Source organism: Dromaius novaehollandiae, chromosome 1 (genome assembly GCF_036370855.1).
Source record: "Dromaius novaehollandiae isolate bDroNov1 chromosome 1, bDroNov1.hap1, whole genome shotgun sequence".
NCBI lineage: Eukaryota > Metazoa > Chordata > Aves > Casuariiformes > Dromaiidae > Dromaius > Dromaius novaehollandiae.
This window is the reverse complement of record NC_088098.1, coordinates 218,892,721-218,910,566: the sequence shown is the minus strand read 5'-3', so window position 1 is coordinate 218,910,566 and position 17,846 is coordinate 218,892,721. Positions and strand designations below refer to the sequence as shown.

Below are 17,846 nucleotides of genomic sequence, written 5' to 3'. Positions count from 1 at the left end.
GGGGCAGCGGCCCCCCGGTTTGGGGGACTCGGCTCTCCGGGGCGCCTGCACGCGGCAGGCGGGAGGCCTCGGACAGGAGCCGGCTCTGTCCATCACACCTTTATTACACAGCCGCCGCCGGGGCCGCGGCAGGCAGCGGGCAGCACCGTACCTCGGCCCCCGGCGTCCTGGGGGGCCGAGCTGGGGGTCGGCCAGCGGCAGCCCCAGCCCGCGGAGCAGCGAGCGTAGCTGGGTGACAGCCATCCCCTCCGCCGGCCCTGGTCCCTGCCGAGCCGGGGGCCGTGCGCAGCCCGGGGGCACCAAGCCCGGGCGCCGCGCGCGTCCGGGGAGCACCCTGCCCTCAGCACAGCTGCCGCTGCCTCCACAGCTCCTGGATCTGGGCGAAGGGCAGGGCTGGGCGCAGCACGCGGCAGAGGCCGGGGTCGACGGAGCGCCCTGTGCGCAGGGAGCAGAGCAGCGCGGCTTTGCAGGCCTCGCGGCAGGGCTCGCGGGGCGGGTGGCCCTTGTGGAAGAGGTACCAGAAGCGCTGGAAGAGGCTCTCGTCGTCCTGGAAGCGGCGGATGAGCTGGTCCCAGTCGGCGGGGAAGGCGCTGGGCATCCCGTAGGCCTCGCGGGCGCGGTAGAGGCGCTGCCAGCGTGGCTTCGCCCCCGGCACGTTGGCCTCCGTGAGGTTGAGGATAAAGGTCTCGTGGTCGAGCACGGCGTGGGAGCTGCCGGGGTAGGCGCCGTCCAGCTCATACACGCGATAGCCTGCGGGCAGGAGGGCGGGCAGCGTTGCGGCAGCCGCGCGGCGGCACGGCGGGGGGAGGCGGGAGGGGAAAACTCACCGGGGTTGAGGTTGATGTAGGTGGTGACGCTGGGGGCCACGAAGGCCACGGAGACGGGGCGCGTCAGGGTCTCCTCGTCGTAGAACATCTCGAACTCGTCCACGTGCGTGTGCCCGAAGAACTGGGCCGCGATGGTGCCCTCAAACCTGAGCGCGGGGCAGCGCAGGCTGAGGGCTGCCGCGGGGGGCTTCCTCCAGCTCCCCTCCCCGTCCCGGCCGTGCTGCCCAGCAGCCAGCGCGGTGCAGCTCGTGCCATTGCCCCCGGTGCCCCGTCACGCGCTGGGCTCAGCTGGCGCTGTGCCCCCCCCGGGCTGTGCCCGCTGGTGCTGGCTCCGCCTGGCCCTCGCCCTGGCTCCCTGCCCCGGCTGGTGGCACCTGCGAGCCGGACGCGGACCCCGGGGCACGCTGGCGTAGGAACAGCCACCCTCTCCCGACGCTGGCAGGGCGTGGGGCAGGATCTGCCGGCTCTTCCCCGCGGAGGCAGGGCCGGCGTGGGCACCGCGGTGCCCGGGGCAGGGCGGGGCAGGGCTCACCTGTTGACGATGCGGTAGTAGTTCCAGCTCCAGCTCCGGAGGCAGTGGCCCGGCGGGATGTGCCCGATGATGTGCACCTACAAGGCAGCAGCCGAGGGAGCAAAGGGCTGGCGGGGGCGCAGGGACCCTGTCAGCCCGCCCCGGGGGCAGCCTGTGTCCCCGGCCGGGCGGGGGACACGGGGCACTGGCTGGCCCCCTCCTCCCCGCCAGCTCGCACCTTCTCCCCTCGCTGCTCGGCGGCCTCCAGGACGCCCACGAGCCACTGCAGCTGCCCCGCGGGGTCGGTGGAGTTGATGAGGAGCCAAAAGTTGGCCTGGGAGCAGAAGTTCATGTTGAGCGAGACGAGGCGCAGGCCGGGCCGCACCCGCAGCGTGTAGAAACCGGCAGCTCTGCAGGGAAGGGGACGGTGAGCGCCGCCTGCCCCCGCCGCCAGCCTCCCCGCCAGGCAGGCGCAGCCCCCCGCGCCGCGCCCCCCGCATCGCCCCGTCGCGCACACCCGCAGCCCCCACGCCCGGCCCCACGGCCGCCCCACCTGAGGGTCTCCAGCGCCTCGGGGGGCAGCCAGTCCTGCCAGGCCTGGGCCATGGCGTCGTAGAGCCAGGCCGAGGACTGGTTCCCGTGGACGTAGGGCGGGGGGAAGGCGTTGACGGGGGTGGCCTCGTGGTTGCCCACGGCGGGGTAGACGGGCAGGGCGCCCAGGTGCTTGCGGAGCAGCCCGGTGACGGTGCGCAGCGCCAGCAGCTGGTCCTCGCGGCGCTGCTGCCAGACGTCGTGCGCCGGGATGTCTCCGGTCCAGTACGCGGCGTCGAAGGGCGGCGCGGGGCCGCGCAGCTGCGCCAGCAGCGCCTCGATGGTGTGCAGCGGCAGGTCGCACTTGCCGTACTCGCCCCAGTAGCCGGCGCCGCCGGGGGCCGAGCGCGCGGCGCCGCGGCAGCACAGCGGGTCGCGGCAGGCGGGCTCGCTGCCCGGCACGTAGTGCCGGTCCCAGTGGAGGTCGGTGAGGAAGAGGAGGCGGGCGGTGGGGGCGCCGGGCGGCGGGGGCGCGGGCGGGCGCACGGGGGGCTTGGGGGCGGCGGGCAGCGTGACGTTCCAGTCGGCGTAGATGTCCCAGCGGCCGCAGCCGCGGCCCAGCAGCAGCCCGCAGGCCTCGCCGGGGCGCAGCACCGAGCGGGCCCACGCCGACACCACGTCCTGCTGGAAGAGCTGCACGGCCTGCCGGCAGATCTCGGGGGGCGCCAGCCGCAGCTCCTGGCACACGCGCACCGCCACGCGCCCCACGCGCGCCACGTTGGGCTCCAGCTGCGGGGCAGAGGGTCGGGGCTCGGGGGGCTGCCGGCGGGGCCGCGCCGTGGGCCCCCGCCCCCGGTCCCGGTCCCGGGGTGCGGCAGGGCCCGGTCCCGGGGCCAGGGCAGGCCCAGGCGCCCCGGCTCCCGCCCGGGGACGCCCACTCGTGACCCAGATGCGAGGCCCTGCCAGCGCCCAGCCAGGCCCCGCTCTGCCCTGAGTGCCACCACCCCCAGGGCAGCAGAAGGAGCCGGGCGTCGGGTCTAGTCCTGCCTTTCCCTCCACCGTCGCTGCCTTTCCTGCCTGTGACCTGGGCCCAGGCGTCCAGGCACCACGGCCAGTTCCCCTTTCTGGTGAAAACAGCCCCCTCGTCCCGCCCCATCTGCCGCCTCGGCCTGGCCCGGCCCAGCCCGGCCTGACCTGTTCCCTGCCGCCCCATCCCCGGCCTGGCCCGGGCCGTGACCCCTCCCAGCCTGTCCCCGTCCCTGTCCTAGGTGCCTGTCCCTGTCACAGCCTGTCCCGGGCTGTCCCCGTCCCTGTCACGAGCGCCTGTCTGGAGTCCCACCCCACCCCATCGCCAGCCTGTCCCTGTCCTTGTCTCCAGTCCTTGTCCTGGCCTGCCCCCAGGCCCCGACGCCTCCCGGCCTGTCCCTGTCCCTGTCCTGTCCCTGTCACGAGCGCCTGTCCCTGTCCCGTCCCACCCCATCCCTGCCCTGTCCCCAGCAACGCGGCCCGGCCCGGCCCTCTCCCTGTCCCAGGCCGTGACCCCTCCCCGGGCTGCCCCGTCCCCGTCCCAAGTGCCCGTCGTCAGTCACGACCCCTCCGGCCCGTCCCTGGCCCCAGCCCCTGTCCGGAGTCACGACCCCTCCCAGCCTGTCCCCGTCCCTGTCCCCGTCCCGGTCGCGCCGAGGGCGGGTCGCCAGCCCCCCGGCTGCCCGCAGCCCCCCGCGCCCCGCGGCGCCGGTACCTGCAGCGCCAGGCCGAGCGCCCCGAAGAGCAGGCGGCAGGCCGGGCACGTGAGGTTCCGCCAGCTCCAGCCGGCCGCGGGGGGCCCCGCCCGGGCCCCGGGCAGCGGCAGCGGCAGCGACAGGCACAGCGAGACGCACAGGGACAGCGCGAGCAGCGGGGCCGCGGCCCGCACCGCAGCCGGCACCGCGCCGGGCGACAGCCCCCGCGCCGCCATGGCCGCCGACGGGTGCCGGCGGGGGAGGGGGCGGGGCCAGGCGGGGGGCGGTGGCATCAGGCACGGGGAGCATAAACGGGGGGGGGGGGCCTGGAGATGCGAGGGATTGTGGGGGTGGAGTCCGCGCAGGGGATTGTGGGGGATGGAGTCCAGGCAGGGGATTGTGGGGGATGGAGTCCAGGCAGGGGATTGTGGGGGATGGAGTCCGCGCAGGGCATTGTGGGGGATGGAGTCCAGGCAGGGGATTGTGGGGGATGGAGTCCAGGCAGGGGATTGTGGGGGATGGAGTCCGGGCAGGGGATTGTGGGGGATGGAGTCCAGGCAGGGGATTGTGGGGGATGGAGTGTGGGCAGGGGATTGTGGGGGATGGAGTCCAGGCAGGGGATTGTGGGGGATGGAGTGTGGGCAGGGGATTGTGGGGGATGGAGTCCGGGCAGGGCATTGTGGGGGATGGAGTCTGTGCAGGGGATTGTGGGGGACGGAGACTGCGCAGGGAATTGTGGGGGGTGGAGGCCACGCAGGGCATTGTGGGGGATGGAGGCCGCGCAGGGGATTGTGGGGGATGGAGGCCAGGCAGGGGATTGTGGGGGATGGCGTCTGCGCAGGGGATTGTGGGGGGTGGAGTCCGTGCAGGGCATTGTGGGGGATGGAGGCCGCGCAGGGCATTGTGGGGGATGGAGGCCACGCAGGGGATTGTGGGGGATGGAGTCCGTGCAGGGCATTGTGGGGGATGGAGGCCACGCAGGGGATTGTGGGGGATGGCGTCTGCGCAGGGGATTGTGGGGGGTGGAGTCCGTGCAGGGCATTGTGGGGGATGGAGGCCACGCAGGGGATTGTGGGGGGTGGACTCCGGGCAGGGCGTTGCGGGGAGCAGCGTGGTGAGGGGTGCGGCGCAGTGATGTGGGGTGGGGTTTGGGGGTGCAGGGAGGGCTGTGGGGTGGGGCTCGGGGCTGCACTGGGACGCAGTGGGGGTGCAGCCTTGGCCTCCCGGGTGCAGCGGGGTTGGCGAGTTGTGCAGCGGGCGCCCTGTGATTCAGTGGGGCGCAGGGGGGGCCGTGGGGTGCAGCGTGCCTGCACGTGTGTGTGCGTGTGCACAGCTCTGTGTGCTGCTGTGTGCAGGTGTGCACGTGTGCAGATGCCTGCGAACCTCTGTGCTGCAGCTCAGCGTCCGTATGCCGGTGTGCCCGCGTGTAGCTGTGCACACCTCTGCAGCGTGTAGCTGTGCACACCTGTGCAGTGCGTGTAGCCGTGCACACCTCTGCAGCGTGTAGCTGTGCACACCTCTGCAGTGTGTGTAGCTGTGCACACCTCTGCAGCGTGTGTAGCTGTGCACACCTCTGCAGTGCGTGTAGCTGTGCACACCTCTGCAGCGTGTGTAGCTGTGCACACCTCTGCAGTGCGTGTAGCTGTGCACACCTCTGCAGCGTGTGTAGCTGTGCACACCTCTGCAGTGCGTGTAGCTGTGCACACCTCTGCAGTGCGTGTAGCTGTGCACACCTCTGCAGCGTGTGTAGCTGTGCACACCTCTGCAGTGCGTGTAGCTGTGCACACCTCTGCAGCGTGTGTAGCTGTGCACACCTGTGCAGTGCGTGTAGCCGTGCACACCTCTGCAGCGTGTGTAGCTGTGCACACCTCTGCAGTGTGTAGCTGTGCACACCTGTGCAGTGCGTGTAGCTGTGCACACCTCTGCAGTGTGTGTAGCTGTGCACACCTGTGCAGCGTGTAGCTGTGCACACCTCTGCAGCGTGTAGCTGTGCACACCTGTGCAGCGTGTGTAGCTGTGCACACCTCTGCAGTGTGTAGCCGTGCACACCTGTGCAGTGCGTGTAGCTGTGCACACCTCTGCAGTGTGTAGCTGTGCACACCTGTGCAGTGTGTAGCTGTGCACACCTCTGCAGTGTGTAGCTGTGCACACCTGTGCAGCGTGTGTAGCTGTGCACACCTGTGCAGCGTGTAGCTGTGCACACCTCTGCAGTGTGTGTAGCTGTGCACACCTGTGCAGTGTGTAGCTGTGCACACCTCTGCAGCGTGTGTAGCTGTGCACACCTGTGCAGCGTGCGTGCGGCTGTGCATGCCGCGAGCGCGTGCAGGCTTGTGCGCAGCTCTGGGCACGCAGCTGTGCACGTGTGGAGGTGCGTGGACACTCCGGACACGGCCCCGCTGCTCCCGCTGCTCCCGCTGCCGTGGGGCTGCCCGGTGCCCCCACAGCCCGGTGCCGCCCCGTGCCGCTCGCTGGGTGCCCCGGGCTGCCCCTCCGTCCGGCCCCGGGGCAGGAGGGGCCGAGCCCGGCGGGAAGAAGCAGACGAGGCGGGACGAGGTCAAGGCTTTATTGCAGCCGGAGCCCGCGGGAGCGGAGCGGGGAGGCCCCGGGGCGCCGTGTCCCCGCCGTCCCCGGCCGCCGCCGCGCTGGGGCCGGTCCCCGGGGCCGGACGGGGCAGCCTGGCCGAGCGCAGACCCGGCTGCATGGGGCGGGGGGGGCCTGTCCCCGGTGCCCCCCGGCCCCGGCACCGCAGACCCCGGGCAGGGCACGGGCAGCCCCAGCCCCCCGGCCCCCAGCCCGGCCCCGGCTCCCCTGCGGGCTCTGCCCGGGCGGCATCTCCCGGGCGCCGGCGGCACCGGGGTTTGGAGGGCGCGGGTGCCGCCGGGGCGCACGGGGGTGCCAGGGCCGGGCCGGGGCTGGAGGTGCCGGGGGCACGCGGGGGCGTGGGGCGCAGGGAGGGTGCTGGGGCGCATGGAGGGAGCTGCAATGCACGGCGGTGTGATGGGTGCTGGGGTGCACGGAGGGTGCTGGAGGCACACGGAGGCACAGCGAGCTCTGGGGCGCAGGGAGGGTGCTGGGGTGCAGGGAGGCACGAAAGAGCCAGGGGCATGGAAGGTGCTGGGTGCACAGCGGGTGCTGGGTGCATGGGGGTGCTGGGGCTGCTGTGGGGCTGGGTGCACGGCACGTGTCGGGGTGCACGGAGGTGTGGGGGCTGCTGGGGATGCTCTGAGGCTGGGTGCACGGGGGGTGCTGGGTGCATGGTGGGTGCTGGGGCTGCTGTGGGGCTGGGTGCACAGTGAGTGCTGGGTGCACAGAGGCACAGGGGGTGCTGGAGCTGCTGTGGGGCTGGGTGCACGGCACATGTCGGGGTGCACGGAGGCATGGTGGGTGCTGGAGCTGCTGTGGGGCTGGGTGCACGGCATGTGTCGGGGTGCACGGAGGCGTGGGGGGCACTGGGGCTGCTGTGGGCCTGGGTGCACGGGGGGTGCTGGGTGCATGGGGGGTGCTGGGGCTGCTGTGGGGCTGGGTGCACAGTGAGTGCTGGGTGCACAGAGGCACAGGGGGTGCTGGGGCTGCTGTGGGGCTGGGTGCACAGCACATGTCGGGGTGCACGGAGGCGTGGTGGGTGCTGGGGCTGCTGTGGGGCTGGGTGCACGGCACGTGTCGGGGTGCACGGAGGCGTGGGGGGCGCTGGGGCTGCTGTGGGGCTGGGTGCACAGCACATGTCGGGGTGCACGGAGGCGTGGTGGGTGCTGGGGCTGCTCTGGGGCTGGGTGCACGGCACGTGTCGGGGTGCACGGAGGCGTGGGGGGCGCTGGGGCTGCTCTGGGGCTGGGTGCATGGCACGTGTCGGGGTGCACGGAGGGGTGGCAGGGCCAGTGGGGCGGCGGGTGCGCGGCGGGGCCGGGGCGCGGAGCCCGGGGGCACGGGGCTCAGGGCGGGCCGAGGCTGCTGACGGTGGTGTAGCTGAACTTGGAGAGCGAGGCGGTGGCGTGGGCCAGGTCGTCGTCGGGCGGGCGGCGCGGGCAGGCGCGGCGGCAGCCGGCGCAGGTGGCCAGGAAGGCCTTGCGGAAGCGGCGGTTCATGAAGCAGTAGATGAGCGGGTTGGCGCAGGCGGAGATGTAGGAGAGCAGGTGGATGAAGGAGATGGGCGTCCCGGAGAGGGCCCGCTGGGCCGCCCGCGGGGCGAAGGCGCGCCACGTGTTGACGCTGAAGATGGGCAGCCAGCAGAGGAAGAACATGGCCACGATGACCACCAGCATGCGGATCACGCGCCGCTTGGCCACCAGCTTCGCCTCCGAGGAGTTGATGCGTGCCCGGTCCTGCTGCGCGCCCAGCGCCCGCAGCTCCAGCACGCCGCCCGGCCGGGAGAGCTGCAGGTAGCAGCCGTCGCCCTCGTCGCAGGCGGGCGCCGGCCCCGCGCCACCGCACCGGGCTGCGGCAGAGCCGTGGGTCAGCGCCGGCCCCGCCGCCCCCGGCGCCCCGCGCCCCGCCGGCCCCTCACCTGCCGCCTCCCCCTTGACGTCCAGCTCGAAGCGGATGCCGCGGTAGAGCTCGCGGGAGATGAGCCCGTAGGCCACGATCATCACCACGCCCGGGACGAAGAAGAGGACGAGGAGCAGCAGGACGTACCTGGAAGAGAGGGGGCCGTGGCGGGCGGCGGGGCCGGCGCTGGGGGCGGCAGGCGGGCGGGCAGGCGGGGGGGCGGCACTCACCAGGCCTGGCGGACGTGCTCGCTGGGCCAGTCGTGCGTGCACTGGCGGGCGGGCGGGTGGGCGCCGTGGGCCGGCAGCGCCCGCGTGGTGCTGTAGACGGCGTAGGGCAGCATGAGCAGCGCCGAGAAGAGCCAGGTGCCGGCGATGACCCGGCAGGCGTGCGAGCGCGTCTGCCACACGCGGGACTGCAGCGGGTTGCAGATCGCGCTGTACCGCTCGATGGCGATGGCCACCAGGCTGAAGGTGGAGACCGACACCGAGACGCCTGCGGACGGCGGGGGTCAGCGCTGGCAGCGCGGGGGGCCCGGCCCCCCCCCGCCCCCGGCAGCCCCCGCTGCCTACCCATCAGGTAGGCGATGAGCTTGCAGACGGCCTCCCCGAAGACGAAGGTGCCCATGAGGTTGGGGACCAGCGTGAAGGGCATGCAGCACAGGGCCAGCATGAGGTCGCTGAGGGCCAGGGACAGCAGGAAGGAGTTGGTGACGGTGCGCAGGCGGCGGTTCAGCAGCAGCACGGCCACGACCAGGGCGTTCCCGCACACGCTCAGCACAAAGATCAGCGCGTACAGCAGGACGCGCACCGTCAGGTCCAGGTCTGCGGGGTGGCAGGCGTCACGCGGGCCGCGCGGCCGGGACGCCTGGGCCCCCGCGGGCTCTCCCGGGCGCCCGGCCGGCACGCGGGCAGCGGGCACCAGGACGCCTGGGCTCCCGTTGGCGCGGCGGACGCCGTCAGGACGCCCCGCGGGGCCTCCCTCCCTCCCTCCCGGCAGGGCTCTGCTCCCCTCGGCACGGCGCCGGCTCAGCCCCGGCCGCCCAGCCCCGGCGTGGGGCGGGCAGGCGGGGGCCGGGGACCCAGGCCTCCAGGCTCCCCCCGGCTGTGGCCAGACGTGGCCGGGGCTGTTTATCACCTGTGAGATGGACAGTCTGGTGCTGGGACCTGTATCCCGCTGCCCGCAGCGCCCTGCACGCCCCGGGGGCGGCCCGGGCCGCGGTAGCCCCCCCCCCCCCCCCCCCCCCGTGCCAGCCCCATCGCTGCCCTCCGCCCCCACCGGGAGCCGGGCAGGACCCAGGTGTCCAGCACGGCTGCCCACGCTGCGGAGCCGGCGAGCCACGGAGCTGCGGAGCCTGGAGCAGCGGAGCCCGGAGCCCCCGAGCAGTGGAGCCCGGAGTTGCGGAGCCTGGAGCCGCGGAGCCTCCAAGCTGCAGAGCCCGGAGCCGCGGAGCCCGGGGCTGTGGAGCCCGGGGCTGTGGAGCCCGGAGCTCCCGAGCAGCGGAGCCCGGAGCCGCGGAGCCTGGAGTCGCGGAGCCCCCGAACTGCAGAGCTGCAGAGCCCGGAGCCCCGGAGCCTGGAGCTCCAGAGCCCCCCAGCTCCAGAGCCCGGAGTCGCAGAGCCCGGAGCCGCGGAGCCTCCAAGCTGCTGAGCCCGGAGCCGCGGAGCCCCCGAGCTCCAGAGCTCGGAGCTGCGGAGCCCGGAGCTTTCAAGCTGCAAAGCCCGGAGCCCCCGAGCCGCGGAGCCCCCGAGCCGCGGAGCCCGGAGCCCTCAAGCTCCAGAGCCCGGAGCCGCGGAGCCCCCGAGCCCGGGGCCCGGAGCGCGGAGCCCCCGAGCCCCCAAGCTCCAGAGCCCGGGGCCCGGAGCCGGGCGGGGCCGTGCGCACAGGGCTCCCGCCGCCCCGCAGCCCGGTGCCGCGTGGGCGCGCAGCGCTGCCGGGCCCGCGGCGGGGACGCGGGACTCTGCTGGGGACGCACCGGCCCGGGGCAGCAGCGCTGGGGCACAGCGGGTGCCGCGGGCTGCAGCGGGGCGGGAGCACGGGGTGCCCCGAGCGCACGGCGGGAGGGACGGGGGTGCACGGGCAGGCGGGCGGGACACGGCGGGGCGCAGCGGAGCGCACCGGGCAGGCGGGCGGGGGGCAGGGGGGGTGCGCGGGGGGTGCACCGGGCAGGCCGACGGGACGCACAGTGGGGCGCACGGGGAGGGAACATGGGGGTGCACGGGGGGGTGCACGGGGGTGCATGGGGGCTGCACCGGGCAGGCGGACGGGGAGCCGCGGGAGGCACGGGCGGGGGGGCACCGGGACGCGTGTGCGGCCGGGGGGTCCCGCCCCGTCCCGTCCCGTCCGGTCCCGTCCCGTCGCGCCGGGTCTGCCCGGTCCCGGCTCACCTTTGGGCGCGGGGGGCCCGCGGAGGCCCCGGCGGGGCAGGTCGCAGCCGGAGCCGTTCCAGGCGGGGCCGCCGCCGGTGCCGTTGCCGGTGGCGTTGCCGGGGCCGGGGCCGGGGCCGGGGCGGCAGAGCAGCTCCTGCAGCGAGGCGTTGAGGCGCCGCGGGTCCATGTCGGCGCGGCGGGGCCGCCCGGCGCAGGCGGCCGAGGGGACGCGCGGCCCCGCTCGCTCCGGAGCCGCCGAGCGAGTGAGCGGGGGCGGCGCCAGCGGCGGCCGGGGCGGGGAGCGGGCGGGGAGCGGGGGCGAGGGGGGGCCGGGGGGACTGAGGGGGGCGGGGGGCAGAGGGATGATGCGGGGGGCTATGGGGGGTGCAGAGGGCAGTGGGGGGGGTGCAGGGGCAGTGGGGGGCTGCAGGGGCAGTGGGGGGCTGCAGGGGCAGTGGGGGGCTGCAGGGGCAGTGGAGGGGTGCAGAGGGCAGTGGGGAGCTGCAGGGGCAGTTGGGGGCCGCAGGGGTTATGGGGGGCTACAGGGGCAGTGGGGGGATGCAGAGGGCAGTGGGGGGATGCAGAGGGCAGTGGGGGGCTACAGGGGCCGTGGGGAGCTGCAGGGGCAGTTGGGGGCCGCAGGGGTTATGGGGGGCTACAGGGGCAGTGGGGGGATGCAGAGGGCAGTGGGGGGATGCAGAGGGCAGTGGGGGGCTACAGGGGCAGTGAGGGGGTGCAGGGGCAGTGGGGGAATGCAGAGGGCCGTGGGGGGTGTGGCGGGCAGTGGGGGGGTGCAGAGGGCAGTGGGGGGCTGCAGGGGCCGTGGGGAGCTGCAGGGGCAGTTGGGGGCCGCAGGGGTTATGGGGGACTACAGGGGCAGTGGGTGGATGCAGGGGCAGTGGGGGGATGCAGGGGCAGTGGAGGGGTGCAGAGGGCAATGGGGGGCTGCAGGGGCAGTGGGGGGCTGCAGGGGCAGTGGGGGGGTGCAGAGGGCAGTGGGGGGCTGCAGGGGCAGTGGGGGGCTGCAGGGGCAGTGGAGGGGTGCAGAGGGCAGTGGGGGGCTGCAGGGGCAGTGGAGGGGTGCAGAGGGCAGTGGGGGGCTGCAGGGGCCGTGGGGAGCTGCAGGGGCAGTTGGGGGCCGCAGGGGTTATGGGAGGCTACAGGGGCAGTGGGGGGATGCAGAGGGCAATGGGGGGATGCAGAGGGCAGTGGGGGGCTACAGGGGCAGTGGGGGGGTGCAGCGGGCAGTGGGGGGGGTGCAGGGGCAGCGGGGGGATGCAGAGGGCAGTGGGGAGACGGGGGGCAGTGGGGGGCTGCAGGGGCAGTGAGGGGCTGCAGGGGCAGTGGGGGAATGCAGAGGGCCGTGGGGGGTGCGGCGGGCAGTGGCGGGGTGCAGAGGGCAGTGGGGGGATGCAGGGGCAATGGGGGGGTGCAGCAGGCAGTGGGGGGCTGCAGGGGCAATGGGGGGCTGCAGGGGCAGTGGGGGAATGCAGAGGGCTGTGGGGGGTGCAGGGGCAGTGGGGGGCTGCAGGGGTTATGGGGGGCTGCAGGGGCAGTGGGGGGCTGCAGGGGTTATGGGGGGCTGCAGGGGTTATGGGGGGCTGCAGGGGCCGTGGGGGGGTGCAGAGGGCAGTGGGTGGATGCAGAGGGCTGTGGGGGGTGCAGGGGCAGTGGGGGGCGCAGGGGGCGGGGGGCTCAGACGCAGCGAGCGCAGGGTCCCGGCGCTGGCGGAGCCGGTACCGGGGGCGGAGGCGCGGGGACCGGCAGGGACCGGCAGGCCTGCGGTGCCGCGGGGAGGGAGCCCGCGGGCTCGGCGGGGCGCACGGCGGGTGCTTGGCGCGTCTCCCGCCCCCCCGGGCCCTCCCCCGGGCCCCCCCCGCCAGCAGCCGCGGCCGCTCCCAGGTCTCCCCGGTGCCCCCGGCCCGGGCGCTGCCCGCGGCCCCGGTGCTCGGTGCTCGGTGCTCGGTGCCCGCCGGGCCGGGACCCGGCGCCAGGCAGCCGCTCGCTGCGGGCGGAGCCGCGGGTCGGCGCTGCTGGGGCCTCGCTCGCCCGGGCTGCTGGGACCCGGCCCCGCTGCGAGCAACTCCGGGGCCCCTGCCCTGCCCCTGCCCCTGCCCTGCCCCTGCTCCTGCCCCTGCCCCTGCCCCTGCCCCTGCTCCTGCCCCTGCCCTGCCCCTGCCCTGCCCCTGCCCCTGCCCCTGCCCCTGCCCCTGCCCTGCTCCTGCTCCTGCCCTGCCCCTGCTCCTGCCCCTGCCCTGCTCCTGCCCTGCCCCTGCTCCTGCTCCTGCCCCTGCCCTGCCCCTGCCCCTGCCCTGCCCCTGCTCCTGCCCTGCCCTGCCCCTGCCCCTGCCCCTGCCCCTGCCCCTGCCCCTGCCCCTGCCCCTGCCCCTGCCCTGCCCCTGCCCTGCTCCTGCCCCTGCCCCTGCCCCTGCCCCTGCTCCTGCTCCTGCTCCTGCCCCTGCCGCGTCCCTGTCCCTATCCCTATCCCTGTCCTGTCCCTATACCTGTTCCTGTCCTGTCCCTGCTCCTATCTCTGTCCTGTCCCTATCCCTATCGTTGTTCCTATCCCTATTCCTGTCTCTGTCCCTATCCCTGTCCCTATAGCTGTCCTGTCCCTGTCCCTGTCCTGTCCCTATCCCTGTCCCTGCCCCTGCTCTGCCCCTGCCCCATCCCTATGCCTGTCCTGTCCCTATCCCCTCCCTATCCCTATCCCTGTCCCTGCCACTGTCCATATCCCTGTCCGTATCCCTGTGCCTGTGCCTGTCCCTATCCTCGTCCCTGTCCCTATCCCTGCCCTCGACCTGTTCCTATCCCTGTCCCTGTCCCTGTCCCCATCTCTATCCCTATCCCTGTCCCTATCCCTGTCCCTGTCCCATCCCTGTCCTGTCCTTGTCCTGTCCCTATCCCCTCCCTATCCCTATACCTTTCCCTGGCACTTTCCTATCCTTATCCCTATTCCTGTCCCTGTCCCTATCCCTATCCTTGTCCTGTCCCTGCAGCTGTTGTGGCTCTCAGGTACCACCTGTCCCTATTGTCCCCGAGCAGCTTCTGTCGCTGTCACCTGGCAACTGTTGTCACTGTTACGAGCCAGCTGTTGTCGTTGTTACCTAGCAGCTATTGTCAACGTCACACAACAACTTGGTCACTGTTATCTAGCAACTGTTGTCATCGTTACCTAGCAACTATTGTCAATGTCACATAGCAACCGCGGTCACCAGTATCATGGTCACCGGTACCGCGCACCCGATGATGAGGGGCCGCAGCCGGTCAACCCTCAGCGCCGGGGGGCCCCCGCGGGACCCCGGCCCCCAGCGCCGCCCCGGCCCCCGGCATTGCCTTGTCCCCCGGCACCGCCCCGGCCTCCGGCAGCCCCCGGCGCCCCTGTGGGACCCTGTCCCCCAGCATTGCCTTGTCCCCCGGCATCACCCCAGCCCCCGGCACCGCCCCGGCCCCTGGCAGCCCCCGGCGCCCCTGTGGCACCCTGTCCCCCAGCATCGCCTTGTCCCCCGGCACCGCCCCGGCCCCTGGCAGCCCCCGGTGCCCCCACGGGACCCCAGCCCCCAGCATCGCCCCGGCCCCCAGCACCTCCCCGGCCCCTGGCAGCCCCTGGTGGCCCCATGGGACCCTGTCCCCCAGCATCGTCCCAGCCCCCAGCATCACCCCGGCCCCCGGCATCGCCCCGGCCCCCGGCACCACCCCGGCCCCCAGCAGCCCCTGGCACCCCAGTGGGACCTGGCGCCTCGGCAGGACCCCGTCCCCCAGCAGGACCCTGTGCCCCTGCGGGACCCCGTCCCCTGGCAGCAGCCTGTCCCCTGGCTGGGCCCTGCGCCCTGGTGGGACCCTGTCCCCCGGTGGGACCCCGCATCGTGGCAGGACCCTGTGCCCCGGGGGGACCCTGTGCCCCGGGGGGACCCTGCGCCTCGGTGGGACCCTGCACCCCAGCAGGACCCTGTGCCCCGGGGGGACCCCGCGTCGGGGCAGGATCCTGCACCCCAGCAGGACCCTGTGCCCCGGGGGGACCCTGCGCCTCGGTGGGACCCTGTGCCCCGGGGGGACCCCGCGTCGGGGCAGCGCCCCGTGCCCCGGCAGAGCCCCGCCGCCGGAGCCGGCCCTCCAGGCGCTCGATGCGCAGGGCCAGCTTGAAGGCGCTGGACTCCAGCTGGGCCAGCAGCCGGGCCGCCCGCGTCTGCAGCCCCTCCAGCGCCGCCTCCAGCGCCCGCGTCCGGCGCGCCGCCTCCTCGGCCGCCGCCTCGGCGTGCTCGTCCAGCTTGCCGAGCCGCAGCAGGATCTCGCGGCCCTTGGCCTCCATCGCGGCCCGGGCGGCGGGGAACTCGCGCAGCACCTCCGCCAGGTCCTCCTTGGAGAGGCAGAAGAGGTCCGAGTAGCCGATGCTCTTGATGTTGGCGGTGCGCCGGTTGCCCGACCTGTTCCCTGGGGACGGGGAGGCGGCGGTGGGGCGGGCGCCGTGGGGGTGCCGCGGCGGGCGCGGGGGGCCGGCGGCCTCACCTGCGATGTTGATGAGGCTGATCTCCCCGAAGTAGAGCCCCTCGCCCAGCACGGCCAGCGGCGTGACGCCGTCGTCGGCCACCACGGCCAGCCGCCCCTCGCGGACGAAGTACATCTCGCGGCCGACGTCGCCCTTGCGGCAGACGAACTCGCCGGGGCTGAAGACCTGGGGCCGCAGCCGCAGCACCAGCTCCTGCAGCACGCCGCGCTCGCAGCGCTGGAAGAGGGCCACCTTGCGCAGCGCCGGCAGGTGCACGCCGGCGGCCACCTCGGCCCGCAGCCGCCCCGGCAGCGCCCGCAGCGCCCCGCGCTCCCCCGTCGGCTTGCGCTGCGCCCGCAGGTGCTGGTGCCAGCGGGCCACCCGCCGCGCCAGCCGCCGGCCCGCGCCCCGCGTCCGCAGGTAGCGCTGCACCGCGCCGTGCCGGGGGTAGAAGGCGGCGTCGGCCGCGCTCACGTTGGCGATGACGGAGCTCATGCTGCCCGTGACGGTGGCGAAGCCCAGCACGGCCAGGAGGAAGCCGGCGGTCATGAAGAGGAACTCCTCCTCGCGCCGCGGCGCCGGCGTGTCGCCCACCGTGGTGAGGATGAGGGTGGAGAAGTAGAAGCTGTAGAGGTACTGGCGCAGCGGGCGGGCGAAGCCGGGGCGGCTGGCGTTGGGGTAGACCCAGGCGTCGGCGCCGGGCCCCAGGCGGACGGAGAGGGCGAAGTAGAGGCAGGCGTTCCAGTGGATGGCGACGAAGACGTAGAGCATCAGCTTGGCGATGCGGAAGGCGTTGGGGTAGCCCGTGCGCGTCTCCCGCCGGTCGAAGGCCTCCAAGAGCCGCGGCGCCCGCAGGCAGCGGTTGGCCCGCAGCGCCGGCACCCCCGGGCCCAGGCGCAGGTACAGCAGGTCGGTGGGCAGCACCGAGGCCACGTCCCAGGCGAAGGACGAGGAGCCCAGGTAGCGCCGCCGGATCTGGGCGCGGTCCCGCACCAGGATGCCCTCCTCCAGGAAGCCTGGGGCGGCGGGGGAGGCCGTGCCGTGCCGTGCCGTGCCGTGCCGTGCCGTGCCGTGCCGTGCCGTGCCGCACCGGGCCGTGCCGTGCAGCGGGGAACCCAGCTGCAGGGGTTGGACATCCCGCGGGAGCAGGGAGGGTCCCGGGGGTGGGTGCCCAGGGGGGTATTGCAGGGCGGGGGGGGACGTGGCATCGCTGCGGGGGCTCCTTGCCGGGATGTGCACAACCACGGAGGTCCCCAGCAAGAGGGATGGGTCCCCGAGCGGGCAGTGACGGGCTCTGGGGGGCCTCCCCATGCCGGGAGGAGGCTGGCGGAGGACAGCGTGCCCGGCGTGGGGTGCAGAGGGGCCCAGGACCCACGTCTCCTGGGATGCCGCTTCGGTGCGGGGGTCTGGGCAGCCCGTGGTGCCGAGGGGCTCTGGGTGGGGGGAGCCGGCAGCACCAAAATGCCGCCCTGCCCCTGCCCGCCCCGCGCCCTGCCCGCCGGGGTTGCGTGTGCCCTAGCTGTGCGTGCACACGCGTTCACCCACGGGGGCACATGGACACGCGTGTGCACAGGTGAGCACGCCTGTCTGCACACGGACACACGCACACACGCGTGGGCACGCACATGCGTGAAGGTGCACACGCAGACGTGAGTGCACACGCGTGTCTATGCACGCGTGCACGTAGTGACACGTCTGCACGTAGCAAGCAGGCGCAGAGGCTGCGCGTGGGGCCGGGCCGTGGGGCCGTGGGGCCGTGGGGCCGTGGGGCCGCGGGGCGAGCGCGGCGCGCGGGGCACTGACCGGTGTGGAAGCGCACGGCGATGTCGAGCAGGTAGAGCGCGTCGCACAGGTAGTCCAGGCTCAGCCACAGCAGCACGTGCTGCTCCTGCACGTCCGTGAAGCAGGACCTGGCCGCGCGGACGGCGTCACCGGGGCTGCGGGGTCCCTGGCCACCCCGGCGGGGGGGCGGCGTCGGGCCGGTGCCGCGGCTCTGGGTGGGCTCTGCCTCCCCCTGTGCCGCCCCGTGGGGCACCGGGGGCTGCCGGCACCCGCCCCCCCCCCCCCCCCCCGGCACCTGCAGATGAGGATGGTCCAGTTGTACAGGATGGGCAGGACCATGGCGCTGATCCACCAGTAGTACCAGTCCCCGGAGGGGTCGAGGATCCAGCTGCGGGGGGCACCCGGGCCACGGGGGGAGGCAGAGGGGCTGCAGGGCGGGTACGGCGGCGGCCCGGGACCCACGCCGTGCCCCCACGGTGCCCCACGCCATGGGGCCGGCGGGCAGGGCCCCCAGCTCGCGCCCCTCCCCGGCCCCACGGCCGGGCCCCACTCACCCCTGCGCGTGTGGGGCGCCGGGCTCGGTGCTGCCGGGCCGGGGCCGAGGCCGAGCCCTGCGGCGGGCCAGCGCCTGCCTGAGGCCGTGCATCCCGCACCCCGGGCCCGGGCGGCTGCGGCTGGGCGGCTCCGCCAGCACGGGCAGCCTCCTGGCAACGGCGGCCCCGGGGACGGCTCAGCGCGCCAGCAGCGCGGCCCTGAGCAGTGCCGGTCCCCGGGGGCGGCTGCCGGCCCCGGGGGGCGCGGGGCTGTGCCGGAGCCGGGCGCCGTGCGAGGAGCCGCGCCGGAGGCAGAGCTCGGCCCACCGGCACCGGGGCCGTGCAGGGCGTGCGGGGGGCAGTGGTGCCGGGGCCGGGCAGCGGGTGCCCAGCGCCCGGTGCGGGGGCAGTGCCCAGGCCCGGTGTCTGCAGCGGTACCCGCCCCCCCGAGCAGGGGCGGGGGCCGTGCCCAGGCCCTCGCGCCCCACACCCGGTGCCCAGGCCCAGCGCAGAGGCACTGCCCGGCTCTCGGGACCCGACATCCGGCGCCCCGTGCTCAGTGCAGGGTGGTGCCGGGTGCCGGGGCAGCGCCGTTGCCCGGTGC

General features: G+C 74.6%; 3 protein-coding genes across 3 annotated transcripts; all 3 read right to left on the bottom strand.

Annotated features, from left to right (window-relative positions):
• Positions 1-86: 86 nt before the first annotated feature.
• On the bottom strand, positions 87-3,864 carry SMPD1 (sphingomyelin phosphodiesterase 1). The gene is made up of 6 exons (XM_064505330.1): positions 3,611-3,864; positions 1,892-2,658; positions 1,577-1,748; positions 1,360-1,436; positions 828-973; positions 87-750 (listed from the first exon to the last, which is right to left on the bottom strand). Exons 1-6 carry the CDS (start codon positions 3,824-3,826, stop codon positions 341-343), a joined length of 1,788 nt encoding a protein of 595 aa, XP_064361400.1. The 5' UTR covers positions 3,827-3,864; the 3' UTR covers positions 87-340.
• A 2,274-nt stretch (positions 3,865-6,138) lies between these two features.
• CCKBR (cholecystokinin B receptor) lies at positions 6,139-10,701 on the bottom strand. The gene is made up of 5 exons (XM_064505329.1): positions 10,460-10,701; positions 8,645-8,896; positions 8,303-8,567; positions 8,092-8,219; positions 6,139-8,022 (listed from the first exon to the last, which is right to left on the bottom strand). Exons 1-5 carry the CDS (start codon positions 10,626-10,628, stop codon positions 7,520-7,522), a joined length of 1,317 nt encoding a protein of 438 aa, XP_064361399.1. The 5' UTR covers positions 10,629-10,701; the 3' UTR covers positions 6,139-7,519.
• A 338-nt stretch (positions 10,702-11,039) lies between these two features.
• CNGA4 (cyclic nucleotide gated channel subunit alpha 4) lies at positions 11,040-17,355 on the bottom strand. The gene is made up of 6 exons (XM_064510128.1): positions 17,264-17,355; positions 17,005-17,097; positions 16,731-16,837; positions 14,948-15,943; positions 14,523-14,872; positions 11,040-11,096 (listed from the first exon to the last, which is right to left on the bottom strand). Exons 1-6 carry the CDS (start codon positions 17,353-17,355, stop codon positions 11,040-11,042), a joined length of 1,695 nt encoding a protein of 564 aa, XP_064366198.1.
• Between the last annotated feature and the right edge of the window lie 491 nt (positions 17,356-17,846).

Coding starts and splice junctions, on each gene's coding strand:
- CCKBR (XM_064505329.1), bottom strand. CDS start 10,628: ATGGACCCGCGGCGCCTCAACGCCTCGCTGCAGGAGCTGCTCTGCCGC. Junction 8,897..10,459: donor CGGGCCCCCCGCGCCCAAAG/GTGAGCCGGGAC, acceptor GCCACCCCGCAG/ACCTGGACCTGACGGTGCGC. Junction 8,220..8,302: donor GAGCACGTCCGCCAGGCCTG/GTGAGTGCCGCC, acceptor CCTCTCTTCCAG/GTACGTCCTGCTGCTCCTCG.
- CNGA4 (XM_064510128.1), bottom strand. CDS start 17,355: ATGCACGGCCTCAGGCAGGCGCTGGCCCGCCGCAGGGCTCGGCCTCGG. Junction 17,098..17,263: donor GGCGCCCCACACGCGCAGGG/GTGAGTGGGGCC, acceptor TGCCCCCCGCAG/CTGGATCCTCGACCCCTCCG. Junction 14,873..14,947: donor CAGCCTCATCAACATCGCAG/GTGAGGCCGCCG, acceptor CCCCGTCCCCAG/GGAACAGGTCGGGCAACCGG.
- SMPD1 (XM_064505330.1), bottom strand. CDS start 3,826: ATGGCGGCGCGGGGGCTGTCGCCCGGCGCGGTGCCGGCTGCGGTGCGG. Junction 2,659..3,610: donor CGCTCGGCCTGGCGCTGCAG/GTACCGGCGCCG, acceptor TCTGCCCCGCAG/CTGGAGCCCAACGTGGCGCG. Junction 974..1,359: donor TACTACCGCATCGTCAACAG/GTGAGCCCTGCC, acceptor CCCCGCGCTCAG/GTTTGAGGGCACCATCGCGG.